Source organism: Apaloderma vittatum, unplaced genomic scaffold (assembly GCF_000703405.1).
Source record: "Apaloderma vittatum isolate BGI_N311 unplaced genomic scaffold, ASM70340v1 scaffold35575, whole genome shotgun sequence".
In the NCBI taxonomy this organism is placed as follows: Eukaryota; Metazoa; Chordata; class Aves; order Trogoniformes; family Trogonidae; genus Apaloderma; species Apaloderma vittatum.
Genome location: NW_009719439.1, coordinates 9,794 through 31,608, shown reverse-complemented (window position 1 = coordinate 31,608; position 21,815 = coordinate 9,794). Strand labels below are relative to the sequence as shown.

Genomic DNA, 21,815 nt, shown 5'->3' with positions numbered 1-21,815 from the left:
GAAAATCCGGGCAAACGGTCAAAACGGAAATAAAAAAAACCCCAACCACGTGGAAGCCGGGGTGGTATCTGCAAGTGTAGGTTTTAAGGACTGGCGTGGATGGGGATAGGTGCTGCCTCTTCGTCAGGATATTGCCTCTCGTGTGTTCATTCCGAATAAGAAAAGCCTCTTAAGACTATTTGCCTTTTATTGACTTTAAGTTGTCTAATTTGTTTTCGTTCCTGTATTAATTAGCATTAATATCTTTACATCTGGCTTCCAGTAGAGTGAAGTTGTGTTACCTAATTAACGGTGAGGCTGATGAGCAAATGGGAGCGTCAGCTGATGCACCTGCTGGGAGTGAGAGACAGCTCTCTGAGAAGCCATGTGTGAAAAGATGAGAATTTGGCGCACAGTCCATTTATCGACTACTGCAGGATCTGTTAGCTACTCAGGTTTCCCTTCCTTTCGTTAAAACACATAATTTTTTGATTTAATGATTTCTTGTAGCATCTGCAACTGTAAATAGCCTTAGTTCATATGCATGTTGTCTTAGAGAAACTGAGGTTTAAAAGAATGAGGAGTACGGCTGGTTTACGTGTTTGACATAAGCTTTTTGATCAAATAAAAGTTTCCACAAAACAGTCTATTGCGTCTATTTTTGATTGAACAAGATGCATATGTAATTTAAAATAGAGATAAGTGTGCATGTTGAAGTACATAAGTTTGCATTAATACACTTGTGTGTGATTTCCCACACTCATCTTTTTTGGCAGAAAATGCACTTGGCATTTTTGGTGGAATCTGTTGTTAACCCCCCCTAAATTGTTCTTGATGGTGGAATTTGGTTTTGTTAGTAACCTTGCAGAAAACCTAATGTAACTCTGCCAATAATTGCCATGGAACAACCACAAAATGTAAATTTAATAATAAAAAATAATCAAGTCTGAACCATTGATTTCCTTTACCCTGTAATGCTCAATGCATCACTGTGCCAAAGACAGGAGTTAAAAATGTGTCTCATTCTCTCTTTGCCGTTTCAGTTGGACGCATTGTCTTTGAATTATTCGCTGATGTTGTACCTAAAACTGCTGAAAATTTCCGTGCGTTATGTACAGGAGAGAAGGGAATAGGGCCTACCACTGGAAAACCTCTCCATTATAAAGGATGTCCTTTCCACAGAAGTAAGTTCTATGAAGTCGTCCGTTACTGGTATTTGAAATAATGTTAAATAATATTTCTGAGCACTTGTTTAAGAAATAACTTTACTAAAAGTAAGTTTTTGACTTTTTGATCCTCCTAGTGGATAGATGTTCTTACCACTCATTTTCAGTACTAAATTATAAACTCACTAGTAAGTTAGTAATAGTAAAACTAGTTTACTATGAGTTGTAAATAAGTTGAAATGAATTTCAGGTAAAAGATTAAATATCGTGTGATGTCCAGTTAACTGAAAAGGATTAATTAGGGGGCAATTGATAAATAAAAGGTAGGTTTTGGTTTTATTTAGGAGCAGGTGCTGGTGACAGGGATTACTCCTAATCTCTGAATTTTTTTTCTTTGTGCCTTTCCTGCCTTGCTCTTACATTTTATAATTATTTTCTGTTACAGTTATTAAGCAGTTTATGGTCCAGGGTGGAGATTTCTCAAACCAAAATGGCACAGGTGGAGAAAGCATATATGGTGAAAAATTTGAAGATGAAAACTTTCATTATAAGGTACTCTATTGAAAATACTAATTGTATTCAGTTTTCAAAGTTTCAGTGACTTTTATTTTTCTTTAAGTTCGGAAGTAGCACTCTTTGATGCAAGGTTAATATATTTTTATGCAGTGGAAAAGATGCAGCAAAAAAGCCCAAAAATAGTTTGCCCTTAGAGTCCTTGTTGAATACAGAACAAATACATGTGTGAATACATACAAAATGAAGTAAATCTCATTAAAAGCAAATCAGCCATAGTTTAAATTTTCTTTTTAATTGCACCATCAGAAATTAATTTGAAACACTATTTTAATTCTCATTGAACTAGGGATATTATTTTAAAAGTGGCAAATTTTGTCACTATGAAGCATATACAGTATGTTAGCATTAAAGGGATTATATGTCTGTTTTCCATATACTAATAACATTCTTAAGATTAGATGTGAGAAATTCCTTTCCTAAGAAGTGGGGAATCCATGGTCATCTTGGTTTGAGCTAAACAGAACCAGTTCCATTCAGTGATTTTACTTTTCAGCTCAGTGTCTTCTAAGAGGCAGCACTTTCTGAAGTTAACACCACGTTTTTGCAGACAGCATCCGCTGCTAGAAGTGATAACACCTGATGTTTAAGGTTACTGTCCGGTGGTGTTACGCAGAAAGGCTCTTCCTTATACTTGCTCCTGTAGTGACCAAGGTCGCTGTTGGGTCTTGTGTGTGACATTGCAGGTGCCAGGAAGTAAAAGGGTCACAGGAAGTAAAAAGTCATGCCTCCAGAGAGGAATGGACATGACAAGTGACCCAAACCTAATCCACTAGAGTGTTCTACTCCATATACATCATATTCAGTATAAATCTGAATGATCACAAGGGTCAAGCCATGTTTGTCAACAACTGGCTTGAATAAAGCCCTGACTGCAATTGTGCTTGCCTCCAAACAGCGTTTTAGGAAGAGAACATACAGCATTTCTGCACTCATCAGGCATCAGAATCCAAATTCAGAGCAATAGCTGGAAATACAGCTCCAGCATTCATCACAGAGTTAAGCACAGTTGTGAGAGATGTTATCTGATGCTTGCTGTGGCTGTGCCTATAGCACTGCTGCTTAAAGTTACTCTTCTTTGTTGGTCCTTGTCAACAAGATCTTTAGCTCCTTGAAGAAGGAGATTTTGTGTCACTTTTACTTTTTTGATTGTACTCTCAAGTGAGATCTAAAGGTACTTAGGAATGGAATGCAAATCATCCTGATTTCTGTATCTTCTCTGAATGCCTGGCTCTAACAAAAATTGTCAGTGTGCCAGGAATGAGTTGAAGGGCACACTTGGATCTTGTACAGAGTCTCAGAGCTCAGTTCCCAAGCCAAAATCCTGGCTGAAGGATTCAGGCTCTTTGTGCTGTATGACCAGATGAACACCTCTCGCAAGGAGTTCTCCCTATCACCATGGAAATCCAAATACTGTGTGGGAAAAGTTTTGAAAAAAAAAAAAAAGGTTCTTCAGAGTGGTAGAGACTGTAGGGACAAACCAGATGCTTAAATACAGCTGTCGTTTCAAATTAATCAACTCCTGTTGAGCACTGAGGTCTACTGCACGGCAACTTCTGCTTCAGTAGTGCCCAATAATAGAACAAGGGGCAATGGGCACAAGCTGGAATGCAGGAATTTTCATTTAAATATGAGACAGAATTTCTGTACTGTGAGAGTGATGGAGCACTGGAAGAGGCTGCCCAGGGAAGTCATGGAGTCTCTGTCTTTGGAGACTTTGAAAACCTGTCTGGATGCAATCCTGTGTAATATGCTTTAGGCAATCCTACTTTAGCAGGGGGATTGGGCTAGATGATCTCTAGAGGTCGCTTCCAACTCCAACATTTCTGTGATTCTGTCTCAGTTGTGCTATTGTGCTGTCTTACTTTTTTTTTTTCCCCCTTCCCACAGTGTCAGTTTTCTTAGAAATAATACCACAGCTTTCGTGCTTCCGACATGTACCAGTGTCTTGGTGTAACATACTGACTTTTCGTTAAACAAGAGTACCTTGCACTTAATAACCGGATTAATTTTGGCAGAATTAGTGTCTTAATGGCTGCGTCATGTCAGTTTAACAAGAGATTCACAACACATATGAAAAAATACATTTTGGCAGTACAAGTGAAAACTAAATAATCTGTGTGATGGAGCAAGGTAATTCTTATTTCAGAGAAGGAAAACATACGGGAAACACGATAAAATATCTTCTCAAGTTCAGTTGTTTAATAAATTTTTGTTAGTTTGTGGCCTTGTAGCATTATCCAAAATCCCAACAGGATAAATACTATTTATCCTGTTAAAAAAACCCCAACCACTAGCCTTTAAATACTGAAGACCACAGTCCCCTAAACCCCACAGTTCTACAAGATACTTTGTGTGAGTAGACGTCGTAAAATTAACAATACGTACCCATCTTGACAGTGTGACATGAAAATTGGTTTAAGCAGTATTTAGCTTTGTTTCTCAAGGCCAGCAGTTGTGCATAATCCAGTGAGGAGGTTCACACATCTCCCAGGTGATCTGTCTAAAGTCGGCAGCTGTACAAGAAGCGAAGGGGTGTTACAGCACTGAGTCACACACGTGGCTCTGCGTCCCAGGCTGCGAGGTGGCACGTAAAGGTGCAGAGCTGGGCAACTGCCCTTTTCAGTCGTGATAGGTGAAGTTGATTGCCAACTGTGTGTAACTGTCTGATTTACCAAGTTGTCATTATGGCTGTCCTTGCTATATATATTAATAACCTTACAGAATCTTATGTATGGTTTTATAACTGATCTTAGATATGTTGATTCTGATTTTTTTTTTTTTTTTTTTCCTCCCCCAATGCAGCATGATAAACCAGGGCTGCTGAGCATGGCAAATGCAGGACCTGGTACTAATGGCTCTCAGTTCTTTATTACAACGGTGCCTACTTCTCACCTGGATGGGAAACATGTGGTGTTTGGCCAAGTGATCAAAGGAATGGGTGTAGTTAAAATACTAGAGAACGTTGAAGTAAAAGGAGAAAATCCTGCTAAGGTAAACAAAATCCGAAGCACTTAGGGAAGATATTTATTCTTCAATTATATGATGCATATTAATTTTTTCTGAATGCTTGGTGTAATGTTTAGTATATTAAATAGTTACTTCTACTAACAGTGTTAATTTCCATTTTATTGTCCTTGTTAGGAGGCTTTTGTTCTTTTGCTGTACATATCGCCTGCACAAATAATTGATTTATTCAGCGCAGCCGTGAGGGTGGAAGCCTTTATCAGGGTGCAGGTGGAAATGGACAGGCAGAATTGTAGAACGAGTGATGAAAATAAAAGATGGAATTCACAGTCCTACCAAAGCAATAGGTAGTTCTTACAAATTTTGGGTCAGATGTTGCTGCATTGCTGGAAAAGCAATCAGAGTGTAGGTCATGTCAGTTTGTGGTTGTTTGAAAAATTATTACCTCTGTAACTTTAAAAGACTTGGCAGTTTCAGAAAGAACTGTCATCTAATGTAGTAGAACCTGGCATGTCTTGTGCTCTGCTGCAGCTTGGCTCGCTGCCAGTTTCTTTTCCAGCCTCTCCATGGAGCGTGGGTATGGTGCCCTTGGAATGCTGCTCCTCTGAACGCAGTACTGTGCCTGATAGAAGCCTCTTGATGAGGATAAGCTAACGATGTGATGGGTTTCTGAAGTCTGTGCACCCAAACAACAGCTGAAAAAGCATTTTTACTGAATTTTGAAAAGCCCTCAGAAGTTGTGGATCTTTTTGGGGAAATTGCCTTAAGCAGTACCGCTATTTACACTTTATTTTTTCAGTTGTGCGTCATTGCAGAATGTGGAGAGCTAAAGGAAGGAGATGACTGGGGGATTGTTCCCCAGGATGGATCTGGAGACGTTCATCCAGATTTCCCTGAAGATGCAGATATAGACTTGAAAGATGTAAGTATTTTTCTTTTAAAGTACTTCACAGAATGCAAGACTTGTAGGTAATCTGAGTTACATGGTGTCTGTGATGATGTTCACTAAGCCTTTTTTCTTAAGAATTGGTCAAGGTCCTGATGAAATAGTGACATTCAGTTTTAGGAAAGAGAATGCTGCGGGAGGGGATTGCTTTCTCTTGTTTTCAGTGCTAATTGCAGCTGATTTTTACCCCAGTAATGAAAACCACAATCACTTACAATTATTACATTTTTTTTCCTGTTGTTCATTTCTTTTTACTTTTGTTTGTGCTGTAGTGATGAATTGCAGTTACTAGAACTCCATCCTGAACGTGACTAACTTAATGTTGTACCTACACACTTTTTTGTGCACCTTTTTAACTGTCTACCCTCAAAAAGATTTTGCCTCGCTTTCTAGAAATAATAAAGGATCAACTTTTAAAAAGGATTTTTACTACATCAGAGCTAGTAATTCTCAGTTCTCAGTAGTTGTTTGCTTTTCAGGTTGTTCCAAATGAAGGAAGACATGTTGAGAGTTAAGGAGCAGACTGGTGAAAGCAGTTTTTACTTTATGATGAAAGTGAAAAAGACAAACTGTAAATCAGTGAGTTGTGAGGGGAATAAAAAAGAGGCTGCACCTGTAGACTCCAAATACAGAATTATAGAATAGTAAAAAAACCCAAATACATTACAGCTAGAAACTAGAAACTGTTGCATCTGGCTGCTGACAAGCACTTCAAATTGTGAAAATGTTTTTGCGTAGCATTTGCTGTGGTTCAGAACTGAAGTTGGCAGGTGCTGCCTCCCTTGAACAGTAAACTTGTTCACACAAACTACAGAAACTGTGGTTATGTTGCTCTCCTGTTGCAATCAGCTTTTTCCAAAGTTGTTAATTCTGGTAGGGTGGAAGTGTAAACTGGTAGTATTACCAATGGCAATATATATGCATTTGGCAGAGCTTTAGACAACTGTGGTGTAGACAGCAGTTATTATAAACTGCTTATTGCCACTGGAAAAATAACACTCGAAGCGTATGCCATTCTGGAAATAGAAATGATGGATTTGATAAAGACAAGCCGTTGTGCTTTTTCTGTGTAGATTTTTTTAAGTTTTTGGAGAGAAGGAGAAGTGAGTTGATACAACTTTCTAGTTTGAGAGCGTGCAGAGTTCAGGTGACATTTTGAGAACATGACAAAATTTTCTTGGGAATAAGGGAGTCTTGGTTGACTACTTTGATGGTTATCATGTCTTCTTTTCTATGAATAAGTCAACACCTTTATATATAGCTCTATGTGGGTAGCAGCATTTAAGTGAAGGAGTTAAACTGCTATTTTGTCTCTGGTATTTTCTCACCCATTACAAATTTCACGTTTCAGACTACTGTGTTACATAAAGCAGAGAATATTACAGAAGTGGTTTGAAATTAATATTTGTCTAAAACAGGAACATTTTTATTCTGAGATTTTATAATCTTTGAAAGAGGATGGACATGGGATCCTACTGTTAAACGTTAAGTTATTCAAGACTTCTTCCATAAGTACATTCATATTTTATATTTTCCATCTATTTTATTAGGTTGACAAGATTGTGGCCATAGCAGAAGACGTAAAGAATATAGGAAATACTTTCTTCAAATCGCAAAATTGGGCAGTGGCAGCTAAAAAGTATAGTAAAAGTTTACGGTAAGGCTATTATCATTCACTCAGGAAGTTCCTGTAACCCAAATTAATCCTGCTATCAAGCAGTGATATGTACATTTAAAAAGTGCCTGTTGCTGTGCTCTTTCCTTTTCTTTTTTAAGAAAGGAGCTTTCTGAATCTGGAAAAATACTGGCTGATTTTTAGCTACTTACTGAAGTAGGTCTGCTAATTGCTAGGTAAGAGCAATAGGCAGGAAGTATTGTTTAGAACTGACTTAATGCTGTTTTGTAATACTCCTGCTGTGCTGGCGCATAACTGGAAAGGCAAGCACAATAGTATACAGGGTAGTTAATGGACAAGAAAGGAGGGAGATACTTTTTTCTTGATTTCTAAAAACCAGTGGGTTTAGATACTTGACAAGCTCAAGAGAGAGTACCCCCCCAAAAGTAATGCTTTTTTTTTTTTTTTTTTCCCCCTAAGGCTTCATACCATCATCCTGACTCCATGTATAATTCAGACTTGCCTTCAAAGTCTTGGTCTTTTTGCTCATTTCCATACTGCTCCTTTCTTCTTTTTATGCTTTTTTATACGTGTGTATGAGCTTCTCCTAAAAACTTTATATTTTTAAAGTTATACTGACCTATACCCCTAGTTTCTTAATGATCACTAGCAGTAACAATAATAAAAGAAGAATAATTCAGGTGTAGTTAATGTTTCAACTCAGTTTTTAACTGACTGGTTTCAAACACATGATGATGTCTTTCCAAAGCATAAAAATGAATCCTTTTAACTACAGATACTAACTGAAGATGCAGTGTCTCCCCCTTCCTTCAAAAAGCCCAACATAGACCAACATAAACCCTGAAGTAAATAGGATTTCTACGTAAATATTTCAGAAATGATAAGAGATAAAATGCTGGAATGGATCTCTAAGGATCCTTATGTTCTGTCTATTCCCTCCCCCCAGTCTTAGTTAAATGTCAGGTGTAGTTATGCCATCCGTTACAATTAGTTGTCTTGCTCACTCCTAAGCACACACAGTTTGAGTAGAGAGCTTGTATCTGGTGATTATTTGCCCACGTTTATGGAAAGGATAGTAACCTTTCTAGACTAAACAAATCTGGTAATTTCAGTTCTTCTTTATAGGGCATATTTTTGTGGACGTGCGTTGTTGTTGTATGTTAAAATTCAATACTTTATGTAGGATAGTGTACTTCAGCTGGCACTTTGCTGGAACTGATAGGACTAGAACAACTCTTTCCAGGGTATCTCCCGTGTCTTATGTACAACTCTCTTGGCATACCACCTGGCGATGCTGGTTTGGTTTGTCTTTTTACCAACAGCAATCATTTTAACCTTCTGTTCTTTTTCTTTTCTTGTTGCTGCTTAACCAGTTTTGTTTATTTTTTTAAAATTTCTTTCATATGTAAGAGCTGACTCTTTTTTGTCAAAAAAATTATTACTTCCTATTGTCTCCCTGGATACTCATCACTGATTTCTCTGACTTGGAAGCTGTAATTTTGTTTCCAGAATGGGTGCAGTCTTTCATGTTTTAGTGTGATTTATAAACATTATAGGTGTATTGTATTGTTTTTTCTCTCTTCTGGTTCTCATCTTCTGCATGATACCCAGCAAGTGGAAGAATCACTGGGACTATGTCTGATTTACTTTTTTAAGTATTGCTTATTTCTGTGGTCCAAAGCTGCATACTAATCATGCAACAGTCAAAAGATAGGGCATGCAAAAATTGAACTTACATAGACACTGATCTGGAAAGACTGCATTAATCACGGCATGCCTAAAAGGAGAATGTATGCGAACACATGATATTTATCTCTTAAACAAAACCCACTGAATTTCTCTCAAGTAGGCCATTAAAAGAGTTAGAACTTTTAAATCCACAACAGACCTTTGCCACTTGAAATAAAAAACTAGAGCATTAGCATGTTGTAAATTAAGGGCAATGAGATCCAGCTTGCCTGTGAAACAGAGAGGCAGGAGATAATGTGTCTTAGTCCTGAACTGGTATCAGTTTTCAAGTCCAAGAAAAAAAGTCATGAAGGAGGACAATGGGAAGAAGGTGGAGTTACTAATGCTCATAAACTGGCCTTCTTCATGAAGTAAAGTTAGCATCAGATTTTAGCCATACGTGCCTAAACTAATTAAAATATTTCTGAGGGAACCAAGGAAGAGATGAAGTTTCCCATGGACGTGCAAGGTGCCACTGATGAGCAACGTGTTTTTTGAGAATAAAGTCATTGAGATAAATTCTAATGGCTTCACGCCATCTAGAATAACGCATTTGTCTAAGAAAAAGAATGCTGTTAGTGCAGTGGAGGACTGGGATTACAGGAAAACATTCACCAGTGAGTTAAGCTTTTTTGTTAGGGTAGGTCTTACATATTTAGTTAACATATTTGTAACAGTGGAACTGAAGCTGCTTGAAAAATACCAGTTTGGAGATGGTAGTTTGCACATATCTGTTGGAAAGATAGCTAAGGGTGGAATGAAATGGAAGTTGCAACAAAAATACCTGTTCCTTGTAAATCTGCTTTTCTGCAGGTATGTAGAAGCTTCTGAAGCAGTGGCAGAAGAGACAGACAAACCGAAGTTAAAGACCGTTGCTTTGACCTGTGTTTTAAACATCGGTGCCTGTAAACTAAAACTGTCGGATTGGCAGGGAGCCATTGAAAGTTGTTCAGAGGTAAATTCGATGTTTAGTGTTTTGCTTAAAGTTGCCCTATTTAGAAAATGGAGACTGAAACTACAAAGCTTTTTCAAAAGTCTGCTGACAAACTTATGATTTGATAGTAAACAAAGTAGTCGGCTGATTGTGAAATCATTACTGTCTTTACACTATGTGGCTTTTAAAGATTTTGAAGTTGAAATGACTCATTAGAAACAGAAGAGGGCTGCCGCTTACTGCTATAAAAAATGCACACTTTGATTGTCAGTTTGGTTTGCAGAGCTAGTTTTTATATTACAAAAAGTTGAACTCTTCAGTGAAAGGAATACTTTTCTCTTGAAAACTATTAGGAGCAACATCTTTTACTTGCTTATAGATTTCATGGCCGTGTATTTTACTTACTGAAGGGACTTTTCTAACTAAAACCCTTTCAGGTAGTCTTAGTGGTGAATAAGAAAAAATGAACGAAGGAAACAAATATGTTGAAAAATAACTGAATAATGAAAAGAAGTGACATAGACATACTGACAGAATTTAGTACATTTGAGGAAACTTCAAATAATTCAGTAAAACTCTGGAATTTTGAAGCAAATGGATTAAAGAATCCGTTAGCATAAGCATCTCCTAGAGCTTCATGCTGAAAGCAGGAGTCTCAGCTAATCTGTATGTGAGGGGTCTTTAGAGAGCTGGATTGCTTTCTAGCCTGCTGCTGGTGTTACCACACTGAAAACTTCATAAACCTATATCCAGAATGGACAAATGGGGAATAAGGGAAGGAAAAAAATAAGGTAAGAAAACTGCATGCTCTGATATCTGTCGTTTAGATAATGGTTAAAATTGAAACAGCATTTAAGTGTTACACACAAAAGTTATTAATCCTATACTTGCCATTGTGGGGAAAAAACCCCCAAAACTAATTTTTTATGGATTTACAGAACTGTTAGCTAAAGGCAACTCCATAGCTGTAACAGTCTTCTTTAAAGTAGTCAGCTTATATCTCATAATGTGTTAAACGTGTATCACCTTTTTAATCAGAACACTGGTTTCCTAAGATTAACTAGTAGAGTTCAAGGTAATTCTTGATGAGAAACTATATGCTTTATGATTTCCTAAGGCCAAAAGTGATTTAAATTAACAGTCTGTAATACATGTTGTATTTGGTGTAAATAAGGAATTGAACCTATTCAAACCAGCCCTGTTTTAAATAGCTGTAAGAACAATGGACAAACTCAAAACAAGGAATGCTGCCTCTTTATACACAATACACACGCCTAATTTTCTAATTCTTGAAGGGGCTCTAGGCTTCATACTAGACATCACGATGAGTGTCCAGAGTAATACTTCCTATATATTAACAGCAAACAGTGAAGTGACTTAAAAAAATAGAGATGCATTGTCTAATGTCTATAATTCTTAATTAATGACTTCAAGTTAATAAATGAAATTAATAAAGCCACACATTCATGCAAAGAGATTTCCTCGCATCCCTAAGAAACTATATTATTTAGAATAATAAAGACACGCTATAGAAATATCTGCAATAAAAAAGCACACAGTCTTCACAGGCAAGAAAACAAAACAGCTAGCTTGCCAAAATAACAGGTACTTTGAAAAAGTAATTTAAGTAATCTAATAATGGAAGTATCTCTTTGCCCAGCCGCGGTATTTCCTATTCTCATATTGTCATCTTAGAGCTAGGCTGGCATATACACAAGCAAAACCATTCAGCTCTAAAAAGGCATCATGACTGGAACTTGGCAAGGTTCCCAAAGCATGAGATAGCTACAAGCAATTTATCTTTCTAGCCTACAGTGAAAAATACTGTAGAGGAAGTCCGTGTGTTTCCTTTATGATGCCATTCAAGGTTTCTTTGGTGTAAAGGAAGGAACTGCAATATAGGAAGTTGTACTCTGAGACTCAAGGTTAGGATAATCTGAACTCACCTTTGCCCTGACATATATCTATCTACATATCTATCTATCTATCTGTCTACACACACACACACACACACAGACACACACACATACACACATACACAGACACATGCAGACACACAGAGGTTCAATTTTATCCTCATGGTATACGTGTCCTTCACAAAAGACCAGTTCTGGTGCAACAGTCTTACAACCGATTAGCTATCTATTCTGTGTGGTACATTACAGCATTGCTTTTTACCCAGTTAATGTTTTGACAGCTTACCCTCAAACCAACTGAGATGTCTGCTGGTGTGAACTGTGCCATTTGTGGAGATGGGGAGGCTGTGAAGTATCTGAAATATTAATGTGACAATTTTATTAAATTTACAGGCTCTCAAAATAGATCCAGCAAATACTAAAGCTCTCTACAGACGGGCTCAAGGATGGCAGGGAATAAAAGATCTCGATCAGGCATTGGTAATGATCAGCATATTTAATTCTGTTTTAAAAATCTAAACATTTAATCAGAACATTAATTTATATCTCTTTCATTTAAGGCCGATCTTAAAAAGGCTCATGAAGTAGCCCCTGAAGACAAAGGTATAACAAAGCTGTTTCTTTATAAATTCTTTTTTTTAAAGAATGTTACAAAGTAACCAGGGTAGTATTTAGCAGGAAATCATACCAGTGCTGTGCCTAAAATGCTAGCTCCTAACAGCTTAAATGCTGATACATGCACCAAGCCCACTGACATGGAAGACCTGTTTTTATACAGCAGTGCTGCTTCAGTTGCACGCCTCTTGAATCATCTTCCTATATTACAGGGGTCTTAATAATTTTCTTAATTTCCTGGTCTAACTGGGTAAGATTTTGGCTCATAAATTTGGTGTTGGCACCAAGCCTATGCTTGCTATACCCTACTCTAGCTGGTTACCTTATCAGATGAAACCAAATAAGGGACGAGGGTTTTTTGCTGCTAGTACCTGACCTTATAGAAGATTAAATGTAGTTCTGTGAAATGAAATAACATGAGTATGTTGCAGCAGTGTGACCTGGTCTTGACATATTAGAAGACCTAATGTAAAGTGATGACTATAACTGTATCATGTATTTTCTTTTTAAGCAGCTATCCAGGCGGAAACAGTCAGAATCAAGCAGAAGATAAAGGCCCAAAAGGAGAAAGAGAAGGCAGCTTATGCTAAAATGTTTGCTTGACTTTTTTTCCTAAACTTCTAAATCTATGCACTAACTCATGCAAAAGGATAAATGGAGCTGCTTCTTTCATTTGCCCTGTACTGCAGTTTTCAGTGTTTACAACTCAAAAGTCTGACAATAAAGACAAACTGTTCAAAGGTGAAGCATTTTTTCCTTATTTTTTTAAGCTGTGGCAACTTGTGTTTTGCAGCTCAGCTGTATTTCTGACATGTACATCAGTAGTTGTGTTTTTGCACTTTAACACTTCCTAAGAAGCTTGGTTTCACACCAAGACAGTTTAGGCAGTTTCTGTTAAGAGAGGCCTGATTTCTTGCAAGGAATAAAAATGCTGGTAGACATACAATGAAGGTGCAAGTATTACACTTTTTTTTTTTTTATTTTAAACTGCTTTACAGGTTGTACTGCAGGTGGGCTCCCTGTTACCATCAGGAAAAAAAATCTTAATTTTATGTAAAAATGCATAACTCTTGAAAACAGTGACGCTTTTCTACACTGATGTATTTTCCCTACCACAAGGTAGAATTAAATATAGTAGATCATTCCAGATAAAGAAAGAGAATACTTTTAAGGGTAGGTACTAAAGTCTTCCACCATACTGATGATTCTGGATATGGCTTCTCTTATCACTGAACTTCAGCAATAAATCCTTTGTCAGTCCTGAGAAGAACTTTCTTCTGTCTGCCACGCAACTCCTGTAAAGAAGTCCTATTTAAATAAAGCTAGGGTTTAATCAGAAGGCACTAACTTTGCATTTAATGCAACAGTCATACCTAAAACTCAGAATGGCATGTTAGTCTCAAAACTAACATTCAAGCCAGTGGTGTACTTTAATTGCACTGCAGCATAAAATAGTCCAGCTTATTTGTTGGTTATCAGAAGTCACTGCATAGATTTCCCATCAGTTTACATCCCATTGTAAGCTGGTCCTCCTCCACCTTCAGGCACTACCCAGTTAATGTTCTGACTTGGGTCTTTAATATCACATGTTTTGCAGTGGACACAGTTCTGAGCATTTATCTGCAGTCTTGATCCTTCTCCTGTTTCCAGAGGAACATACTCATAAACTCCTGCAAAAAGCAAAAGAAAGCTATAACTTCACACGTGACAGTTTCCCCCTGCATGTATGCTCTACTACTTACCAGCAAACGTAATAACATTAGTATATTACTAGTGTGATTCAACTGCGTTCTTCCATGTGTACCAATTATTTCATCATGGAAGTACTGTCAATACACTGCTGAGACCTGGACCTGAACCCTCTTCTAGGAGGAGGATTTGGATAAAAATGCTTGAAGTACTGGGCCAGGTGGATTCTTCCTGAAGTGCTTAGTCTTGCATCTTGCAAAAACAGCTCAGACACACATTTTTATTACCTACCTGCCGGACAAAATCTTTGTTCTGGTCCATCGAATACAGCCAGATTCCTGCTCACAGGGATGCTGTCATCTTTGAGAGTTAAATGAGCAGGCTGGTCATGTTCGTGGTTGGTACCACTTAAAGCCACAGATGACAGGAGATCAAAACTGATTTTTCCATCAGGCTTTGGATATTCAATAGGTGTGCAATCCTTGGCTGGCTTGAGCTGAGCATAATCTGGTCCTAAATATATTTTTAATAAAGAAGTTTCAGTACAGAACTACTGTAATTTGCAGTTACTTAAGAACGATTTAATTAAGCTATTTTCAGTTCCCTTGTCATCAGAATGAAGTATTTCATAAAAGGTAACCTTTTTCATGAAACAAAAAACCCTGTGCTAAGCAGAATAGTGCTTTTAAAGTGTCTTCATTTACATTATGTGCTAGGTAGTACAACAAAGTCTGCTTCAATGCCTCATCATAGATTTCTTTTCTACACTTTAAGGCCTCACCCACTTGACCAACGTGCTCTAGCTTCAACTAAGGCCAGAAAAGACCCAACATATACATTTTGTCTCTTCTTTCAGGAGATAATGAAATTACCTGGATGTTTCAATGTCCATGGTTCCATTCCCTTCAGTATCCAATAAAAGATACCCGTGTAAATCATCCCTCCATACACACCAAGTATACTATGGCAGGACGGTCGGATGTTTCTAACCGCATACAGCTCTTTCCAGACCCAGGACTTCTTCAGGTTCTCTTCATACTCTTGCACATCAAGTCCTAAGGCAGTACATTACTTGTGAGATACCTACAGTACATAAAGACTATCCCTTGAAATAAGAAAAAAATAATTGCTGGATAAAGGCAATTATTAGCAAGGAAGGCAGCAAAATGAGAGTTTCAGAATAGTAAGCTAGAAATATATTAGACAACATATTTCAGCCTCTTGAAGAGATCTGGTTTGTTGGCAGTTACCAGCAGGTACCTGCAGCTCCTTCGTAGCCTCTATTAAATGATCCATGAGCAGCATTAAATTGCCTCAAACCTCAGCAAAATATAAAGAGAAGTGGCCAGGTGACTATATTAGCACTGCTGTGGGAAAATAGCTACTTGCTTATAGAATCTAAGAACTGACCAGGAGAGTTCACCTGTGAGCCAAGAGCCAGGTTTGTCATTTTAACATTGTCAAGTTCAAAAGCTTTTTCTTTGCAAGTTATGCAACCACAAATGTTCCAATTTCAGTAATTATCACTATGGCCCAATGGATGATACCAGTGCTGGAAAATAATTTTTCTCCCTTTGTAATCAGCAAGTTAATGAGATGTATTTGACTACAAACTTTTGATTTAAACTCTTCATATTCTTCACAAATACTAGACGTTACACACTTCAGACATGACATGTCTACTGCAACGTAGTTAAAGCCAACTATCTTAGCAAAAAACTAGTTTCTTCAAATGAAAATTTTCCATTACTTCATTGTTACTGTATAGAATAGATGCTCTAAATAATAAATTTTAAGCTTTGTCTATATACGAAAACATGTTTCGGTCCGTATTTTCTGTCTTACATAAGGCTCTGAAAAAAGCTTGTTACCTACATACAGAGAAAAAAGTGGGCTGTAACATTATAGTGCCTTGACAAAACTGGAAGCAGCCTAGAAAACCAGTCCATAATCGAACAAGAGTGGCACACCACCGAGTAAGAGTGTTTCCTGTTTCAGATCGGTTCTAAGCATTTTACCCTGTTACACTAACTGAAGTTATAATAGTTCAGCATACCCTCTGTGGCAACGCTTATTGCACTTTTCAGCTGAATGGGTGCTCACTAGGACTGAAGCCAGCACTGCAGAGATTTCTAAAATAACAGTCATGTGGCACCTGAGTATAGTGTCCAGAATGACTGAAATTCTGATGGGGTTCTCTCTGTACAGTTTTTGCTAGCAGATTTAAGGAAACAACCAAGACTTAAATAAACCACTAGAGTGTGGTCAGGATCAGGTGATTACTTCATATACATATACTTCATATTACTTATAATAGGAAATATATGTAGTCTCAGAATGCAAAGACCATACAATTAAAGACAGAAGAAGATGACTGAAGGAAAAAACTATTCTAAGAACTAATGTTGAAGAACAAACTTTGAAAAAAATCTCACCCTGTTTTTCTTACATCTACAACTCATTCCTTTAATATTTTTTCCGATTCTGCCATCTTTCAATAACACTTTTTGAATCATAAAGCATTAATTTTTAACATATTTTAAGGAACAAAATCTGTACTAGTCTTGCTTACCTAGACAGGAAGTATAAGGTTACTTTTAAGATGCTCATTAGAAGCATCATTTTTGTTCTAGCGGTAGGATCAATACTGAAAAATAACTAAGACTTATTAATTTCTTTCTTAAATCACTTGACAGTATAAAAAAAATAGGTGTCTTTTTAAACACTGCACTTGTTTCATGATTTCTTTGCATTTCCAACTAATTCCTTCAGACAAATTTAGTTACTGCTAAGTTGTTGATAATTCTAATTGAACATGAGGTAATGACAAACCAAAGCACAGTGACCTTACCTATAGTCTTTGATTGGAGATTTTCATTGATTAACTGGTCAAAGATGGCTTCTGAAGCCAACATGCCACTTTTCATCGCGGTGTGTGTCCCTTTGATCTTGGGCACATTCATGAGTCCAGGACTGCAGCCAATTAACAATCCACCTGGGAAGGTGAGTTTGGGTATTGACTGAAGAGGAAACAGGAAGAAAAGTTGTTTGTTTGTTCTTGTTTTCTAAAGTGAAAATAACATCTAGAAATTAAACTGGGATGAGGCTTGAGTGCCCTTTACATTTTTAGACTTGCATGTGCACTAATTTAAAAATACACTGGAGTTGCTCCATTTAGTCCAGGAATTTTGGCATAGCAAGCAAATAAGAATACAAAGTTTACTGGGGCCAAGTATAAAAAAATAACATACAATACTTTTCTTATATCCTCTCTCCAGTTGCTTTATCTGCAATAAGACTGTGGTAGTGTCACCCACTGATATTGTTTTCCTTCTTTAAGTGAAATTTTTTTTTTTAATTTTTTTCCTGGTTTTCCACACAGTAATTTGTGTGCATCTCAACTCACAGTTTATTACCGAGTGCTTTTTTCCACAAATCTTTTCTATGAAACCGCACAGCGCTCTCCCTGTCCACCTCCACCACTGGGTCCCTCAACTGCTCCTTTTAAGACTTATTCACAAGACCCTTGACCAGCTTTGTTGCCCTTCTTTGGACACACTCCAGCACCTCAATGTCCTTCTTGTAGTGAGGGGCCCAGAACTGAACACAGGATTCAAGATGGATCCTCACCAGTGCTGAGTATAGGGGCACAATTACTTCCCTGGTCCTGCTGGCCACACTATTCCTGAAACAGGCCAGGATGCCGTTCGCCTTGGCCACCTGGGCACACTGCTGGCTCATATTCAGCCACCGACTGTCAGCCAACACTGGGAGATCCCTTTCTACCGGGCAGCTTTCCAGCTACTCCTCCCCAAGCCTGTAGCTTTGCCGGGGGGGTTGTGGCCAAAGCGCAGGACTCGGCACTTGGCCTTGTCGAACCTCGTATGATTGGGCTCAGCACATCAATCCAGGCTGCCCAGGTTCCTCTGCAGAGCCTTCCTACCGTCAAGCAGATCGACGCTCCCACCTAACTTGGTGTCACCTGCAAACTTATTGTGGGTGTTCTCAACCTCCTTGTCAAGATCATTAATACAGATATTAAACAGGAGTGGCCCCAACAACAAGCCCTGGGAAATAGCACTCGCGACTGGCCACCAACTGGATTTAACACCACTCACCATCACTCTTTTCAACCTTAAACACTTGGAGAAGCCACCAACCTTGGAGAAGCAAAGAGACAAAACAAGGCTGGTTCTGAGAAGGAAAGAAGGGGAGATGCCTACTCCCTGCAGAGTCCTCCCCACCAGCAGACAGAAAACTCCACATTCTCCTCCCCTTAGCTCAGCTCAGGGTTGAAAGCCTGTTGAGTCTAATGTTTGACACTCACATGGATCTTCAACTTGAAGGTTTTTTTCCCCCCCGATATTCATAATATACATTGCTCAATAACAGCAACATTTTTTTTTTTTGCACAAAACTCTTTAACCTCTTCAAACTTCTTCGTAAAACAGAGACAAAACAGGTTGCACAGGAATTTCTTATTTTTAAGTTCTTGATTTTGCGATTTTAATTAACAGAAGAAATGACAGCTATGTAGACTGAGTCTATTAAACTCTGGTCCTTCCTTCCACATATCCTAAAAAGCTACAAGATCAGGGGAACATTCAAGAGCAATCTGTCTCACACACCCCCCCACCAATTTAGCATTACCATATGTTAAAGACTAAAGAACATGGGCATAAGGTTATCTATAACAAATAAAAAAGCTTAGACTGATGGTAGTTTTACACAACTATTTGATGCAATACTGTGACCAGAATGTATACGGGAGCTACGGAATGACTTACATAAGAAAATACTCCTGGACTCCAGTGATGCAAATGAATCAGACTGCTACTGTTATTAATCAAAGCATCACATGCAAAAGAAGAGCTAATCTTAAAAATCTTCCTAAGTGAATCATAAACACAGATTTTTTTTCATTACTGAAAGCATGTATTAAGAAAATCTATTTGAAAGTGTGACTTCATGATTAACTACACAATTCTGCCTACAGGAAATAAAAAAGCCCAACAACAACAAACTAAAACATTTTATGCTATTTGGAACAGTGCCAAGTAAGTAACATGTTTTAAGTCCAGCAACAAAGTCCAAAGATTAGGCAAGATATATGCAAGAGCCTTGTTCTGCTGCCTGTGTACCTTAGCACAAACAATGTTTGCAAGTGACTTAAAAAAATACCATGTTCTTTCAGCCATATGTTTCAAGCAGTATAAGGAGTATCCAACTGAAGTCACAATCTGGCTACTCCGTCAAAGCCAGAAATTCAACAATGACTATTTGTGATAGAGAAACAAGTACATGAGGTGGGAAGAGAAGCATCTTCTTGTATCGATGTCTAGATTGAAACACTCCGAGATTTTGTATCTTATCTGTACTAATCATGGACTGACAATGGTTTCTGAAATAATCTAGTAACAAAGCCATGTTACAACATGATATGACATACTTGCACCTCAGAATGGACAAAGTAATCAACCCACGGACTGATTACACGTGTATCACGTGTGTACTCAAGAAGTTGCTCTCAAATCACAGGACTCGGTCCCAGGCGCACACACGGGTGTCAAAGCCAAACTCCACAAGACTGTGACAAGAGTTACACCACTGCTCAAATTCTACTTGTATTGCAAAACCTGTACAGAAACACATTTATACTAAAGAAGGAGTTTAAAAAGGAATGACAAAGTAGTTGGAGAGCAGAGTGGAATGGCACCATGTATGGGCTGCAGATCATGAGCACCCAGGCTAGATTCAAGCTCCAAACTGAGCATCTAGAAGATGGGTCTGGGAGTCCAGCATACAAGATTTAAGATTCCCCCATGAGAAGCTAAAAAGCTGAAGGGGCTTTAGCTGTTAAATACAAACTTTAGATTATTTCTCCTGCAAGTCATTCTGACCCTTTCAACTGCCTTAAGTCCTGTTGAATATATTTTTTAAATTTCACTTCATAGACTCTTTAAGGGAACAAAATGAACAAGGTACTCCATCTTCCAAGAATGCAGAAATTCCAAGTTGTGCATGGAAGATGCCAAAGGTATCAGTACTTCAGGAGATGATGACTTCTATCTGCCAAGCTATGCGACAATTTGAGCACCACTGCTGACTTAAGGGTCAAGCATCAGGAAGAAGTCCTCTCTGCTAGGGTAAACAAGTAACGTCCAAAACACGCCCCCTCAACTCCGCAAAAATAACAGATGAGCGGTGCTACCCTCTTCTGCAGGGTTCCAGGCACAACAAGGAATTATCCAAAGCTTCTTCACTGGTGAACACATTTAATTGCAATATAAACTCCGTATTTCATTTAGAAAATAAAGTGGCTTTGTCAGTAGATTTTTTAGTACAACAGCCTAAGTCTAGAAAATCTCTTTGGCCGGTATCCAACAAGAAAACAAGGCTTTTCTGTTCAAAGCTTCTGCTTTATTATAGTTCGATTATTTCCCATCAGCAGGCAACGCAAATCTACAGCATTAAAAGCCTGACTACAGAGAACTCTAAGTGAAAAAATTCATGAAAAATTACCTGCAAACCACCTTCATTTAACGCTCTGGCGCCATAGGCAATCCTTGTGCCACCCTCCAAAGTAGGCTGTACACTAGGATGGTGCTTCCACCTCTGAAACTCCCTAAACGGACTCAAATAGGGATTTTGATAATCTAAACCAACCTTTAAAAAAAGGAAAAAAAGTGTAATGTTTATGAAAATAAAGTATGAAGTTTCAACAAAAGTTTGAAAAGAAAATAATCGCACATTACTACATCAACTCTTTAAATCAATTTTACACTGAACCAAACTCAGGATCTTTCTACTTAAAGAAACTGTGAGAAATACATACTATTAACAGCATAGTAGAAGCAAATCTGAGAATTTGCTGCTACAAGACTGTGTTCTCTTCCTTACCTGAAACCTGAAGCACAGAAAATATTTAATTGCATTGTAACCACCTTTCATCTGTCTTTGAAATAAAATAGTCAAATTAAATTAAGCATGGCTTAACAGGTAGGACAAGAGAGAAAACTTGTTTAAATGTGTTTCCAAACACTTGCCCTAGAAAAGCTGGAAGGAGAGGTAAGCAACAATTTCTAGATAGTCATGTCCTTGTGCTCACATATTTTAAATAGTTCTTCACATCGTTTAGTAGAGCTAATTATCCTTTCCAATTAGGTGAGCCATTGTAATAAAGCACAGGGGAGCAACAATAAAGCAGAAAATGGAAGAAAAAGGCTTTGCCAGTTCGCTGGATGGCCAGGATTCTTATCTCAGGCATTCAAGAATTTTCCCAAAGATATACTCTGCATCTCCCTTTCTTAATATATTCTTAAAAGGACTTATGTTGCTGAATTTTCTCTCTTCAGAAAGGGATTATTTCTGGTACCTGTAAGCTTTATTTGAGACAAATAACAAAATATATCAGCAACAAACAGGACCTTCATTTCCCTGGCAGCTCACTGCTTTTTAGACCACTGCTTGCATCTACTTTCCTTGCTAGACAAAGTTAATAAAATTTTTCAAAACGCTACAAAGATACTACAAAATACAACAAGAATCAGTGGAGACTGACATAAGTAGCAGTTCAAAGACAAAAAGGTGCTTGTACGTTCACACACAAAAGTGCTTCATTTCAGGCTACAGGTCCTAGACAAACATTTCCTACCGTTGCTGCCTG

The 21,815-nt window shown here is 37.9% G+C and overlaps 2 protein-coding genes across 3 annotated transcripts in view; one reads left to right on the top strand and one right to left on the bottom strand.

Moving 5' to 3' along the window:
- Nucleotides 1–1,022: 1,022 nt before the first annotated feature.
- Nucleotides 1,023–13,202, top strand: PPID (peptidylprolyl isomerase D; the record flags this gene model as incomplete). Its single annotated transcript, XM_009870633.1, has 9 exons — nucleotides 1,023–1,163; nucleotides 1,591–1,697; nucleotides 4,524–4,712; nucleotides 5,485–5,607; nucleotides 7,182–7,288; nucleotides 9,809–9,950; nucleotides 12,239–12,325; nucleotides 12,406–12,448; nucleotides 12,975–13,202. Coding segments are annotated over 9 exons (1,028 nt in total), but the record flags the coding sequence as incomplete, so codon positions are not given.
- A 523-nt stretch (nucleotides 13,203–13,725) lies between these two features.
- Nucleotides 13,726–21,815, bottom strand: part of ETFDH (electron-transferring-flavoprotein dehydrogenase) — a 16,498-nt gene continuing 8,408 nt past the window's right edge. For both annotated transcript variants that reach the window (XM_009870631.1, XM_009870632.1), the window contains 5 exons: nucleotides 20,672–20,815; nucleotides 17,001–17,169; nucleotides 15,022–15,204; nucleotides 14,441–14,662; nucleotides 13,726–14,130 (listed from right to left, as the gene is read on the bottom strand). In XM_009870631.1, the coding sequence (XP_009868933.1) occupies nucleotides 13,967–14,130; nucleotides 14,441–14,662; nucleotides 15,022–15,204; nucleotides 17,001–17,169; nucleotides 20,672–20,815 (882 nt within the window). In that variant the 3' untranslated portion in view covers nucleotides 13,726–13,966. The remainder of the gene's footprint in view (nucleotides 14,131–14,440; nucleotides 14,663–15,021; nucleotides 15,205–17,000; nucleotides 17,170–20,671; nucleotides 20,816–21,815) is intronic.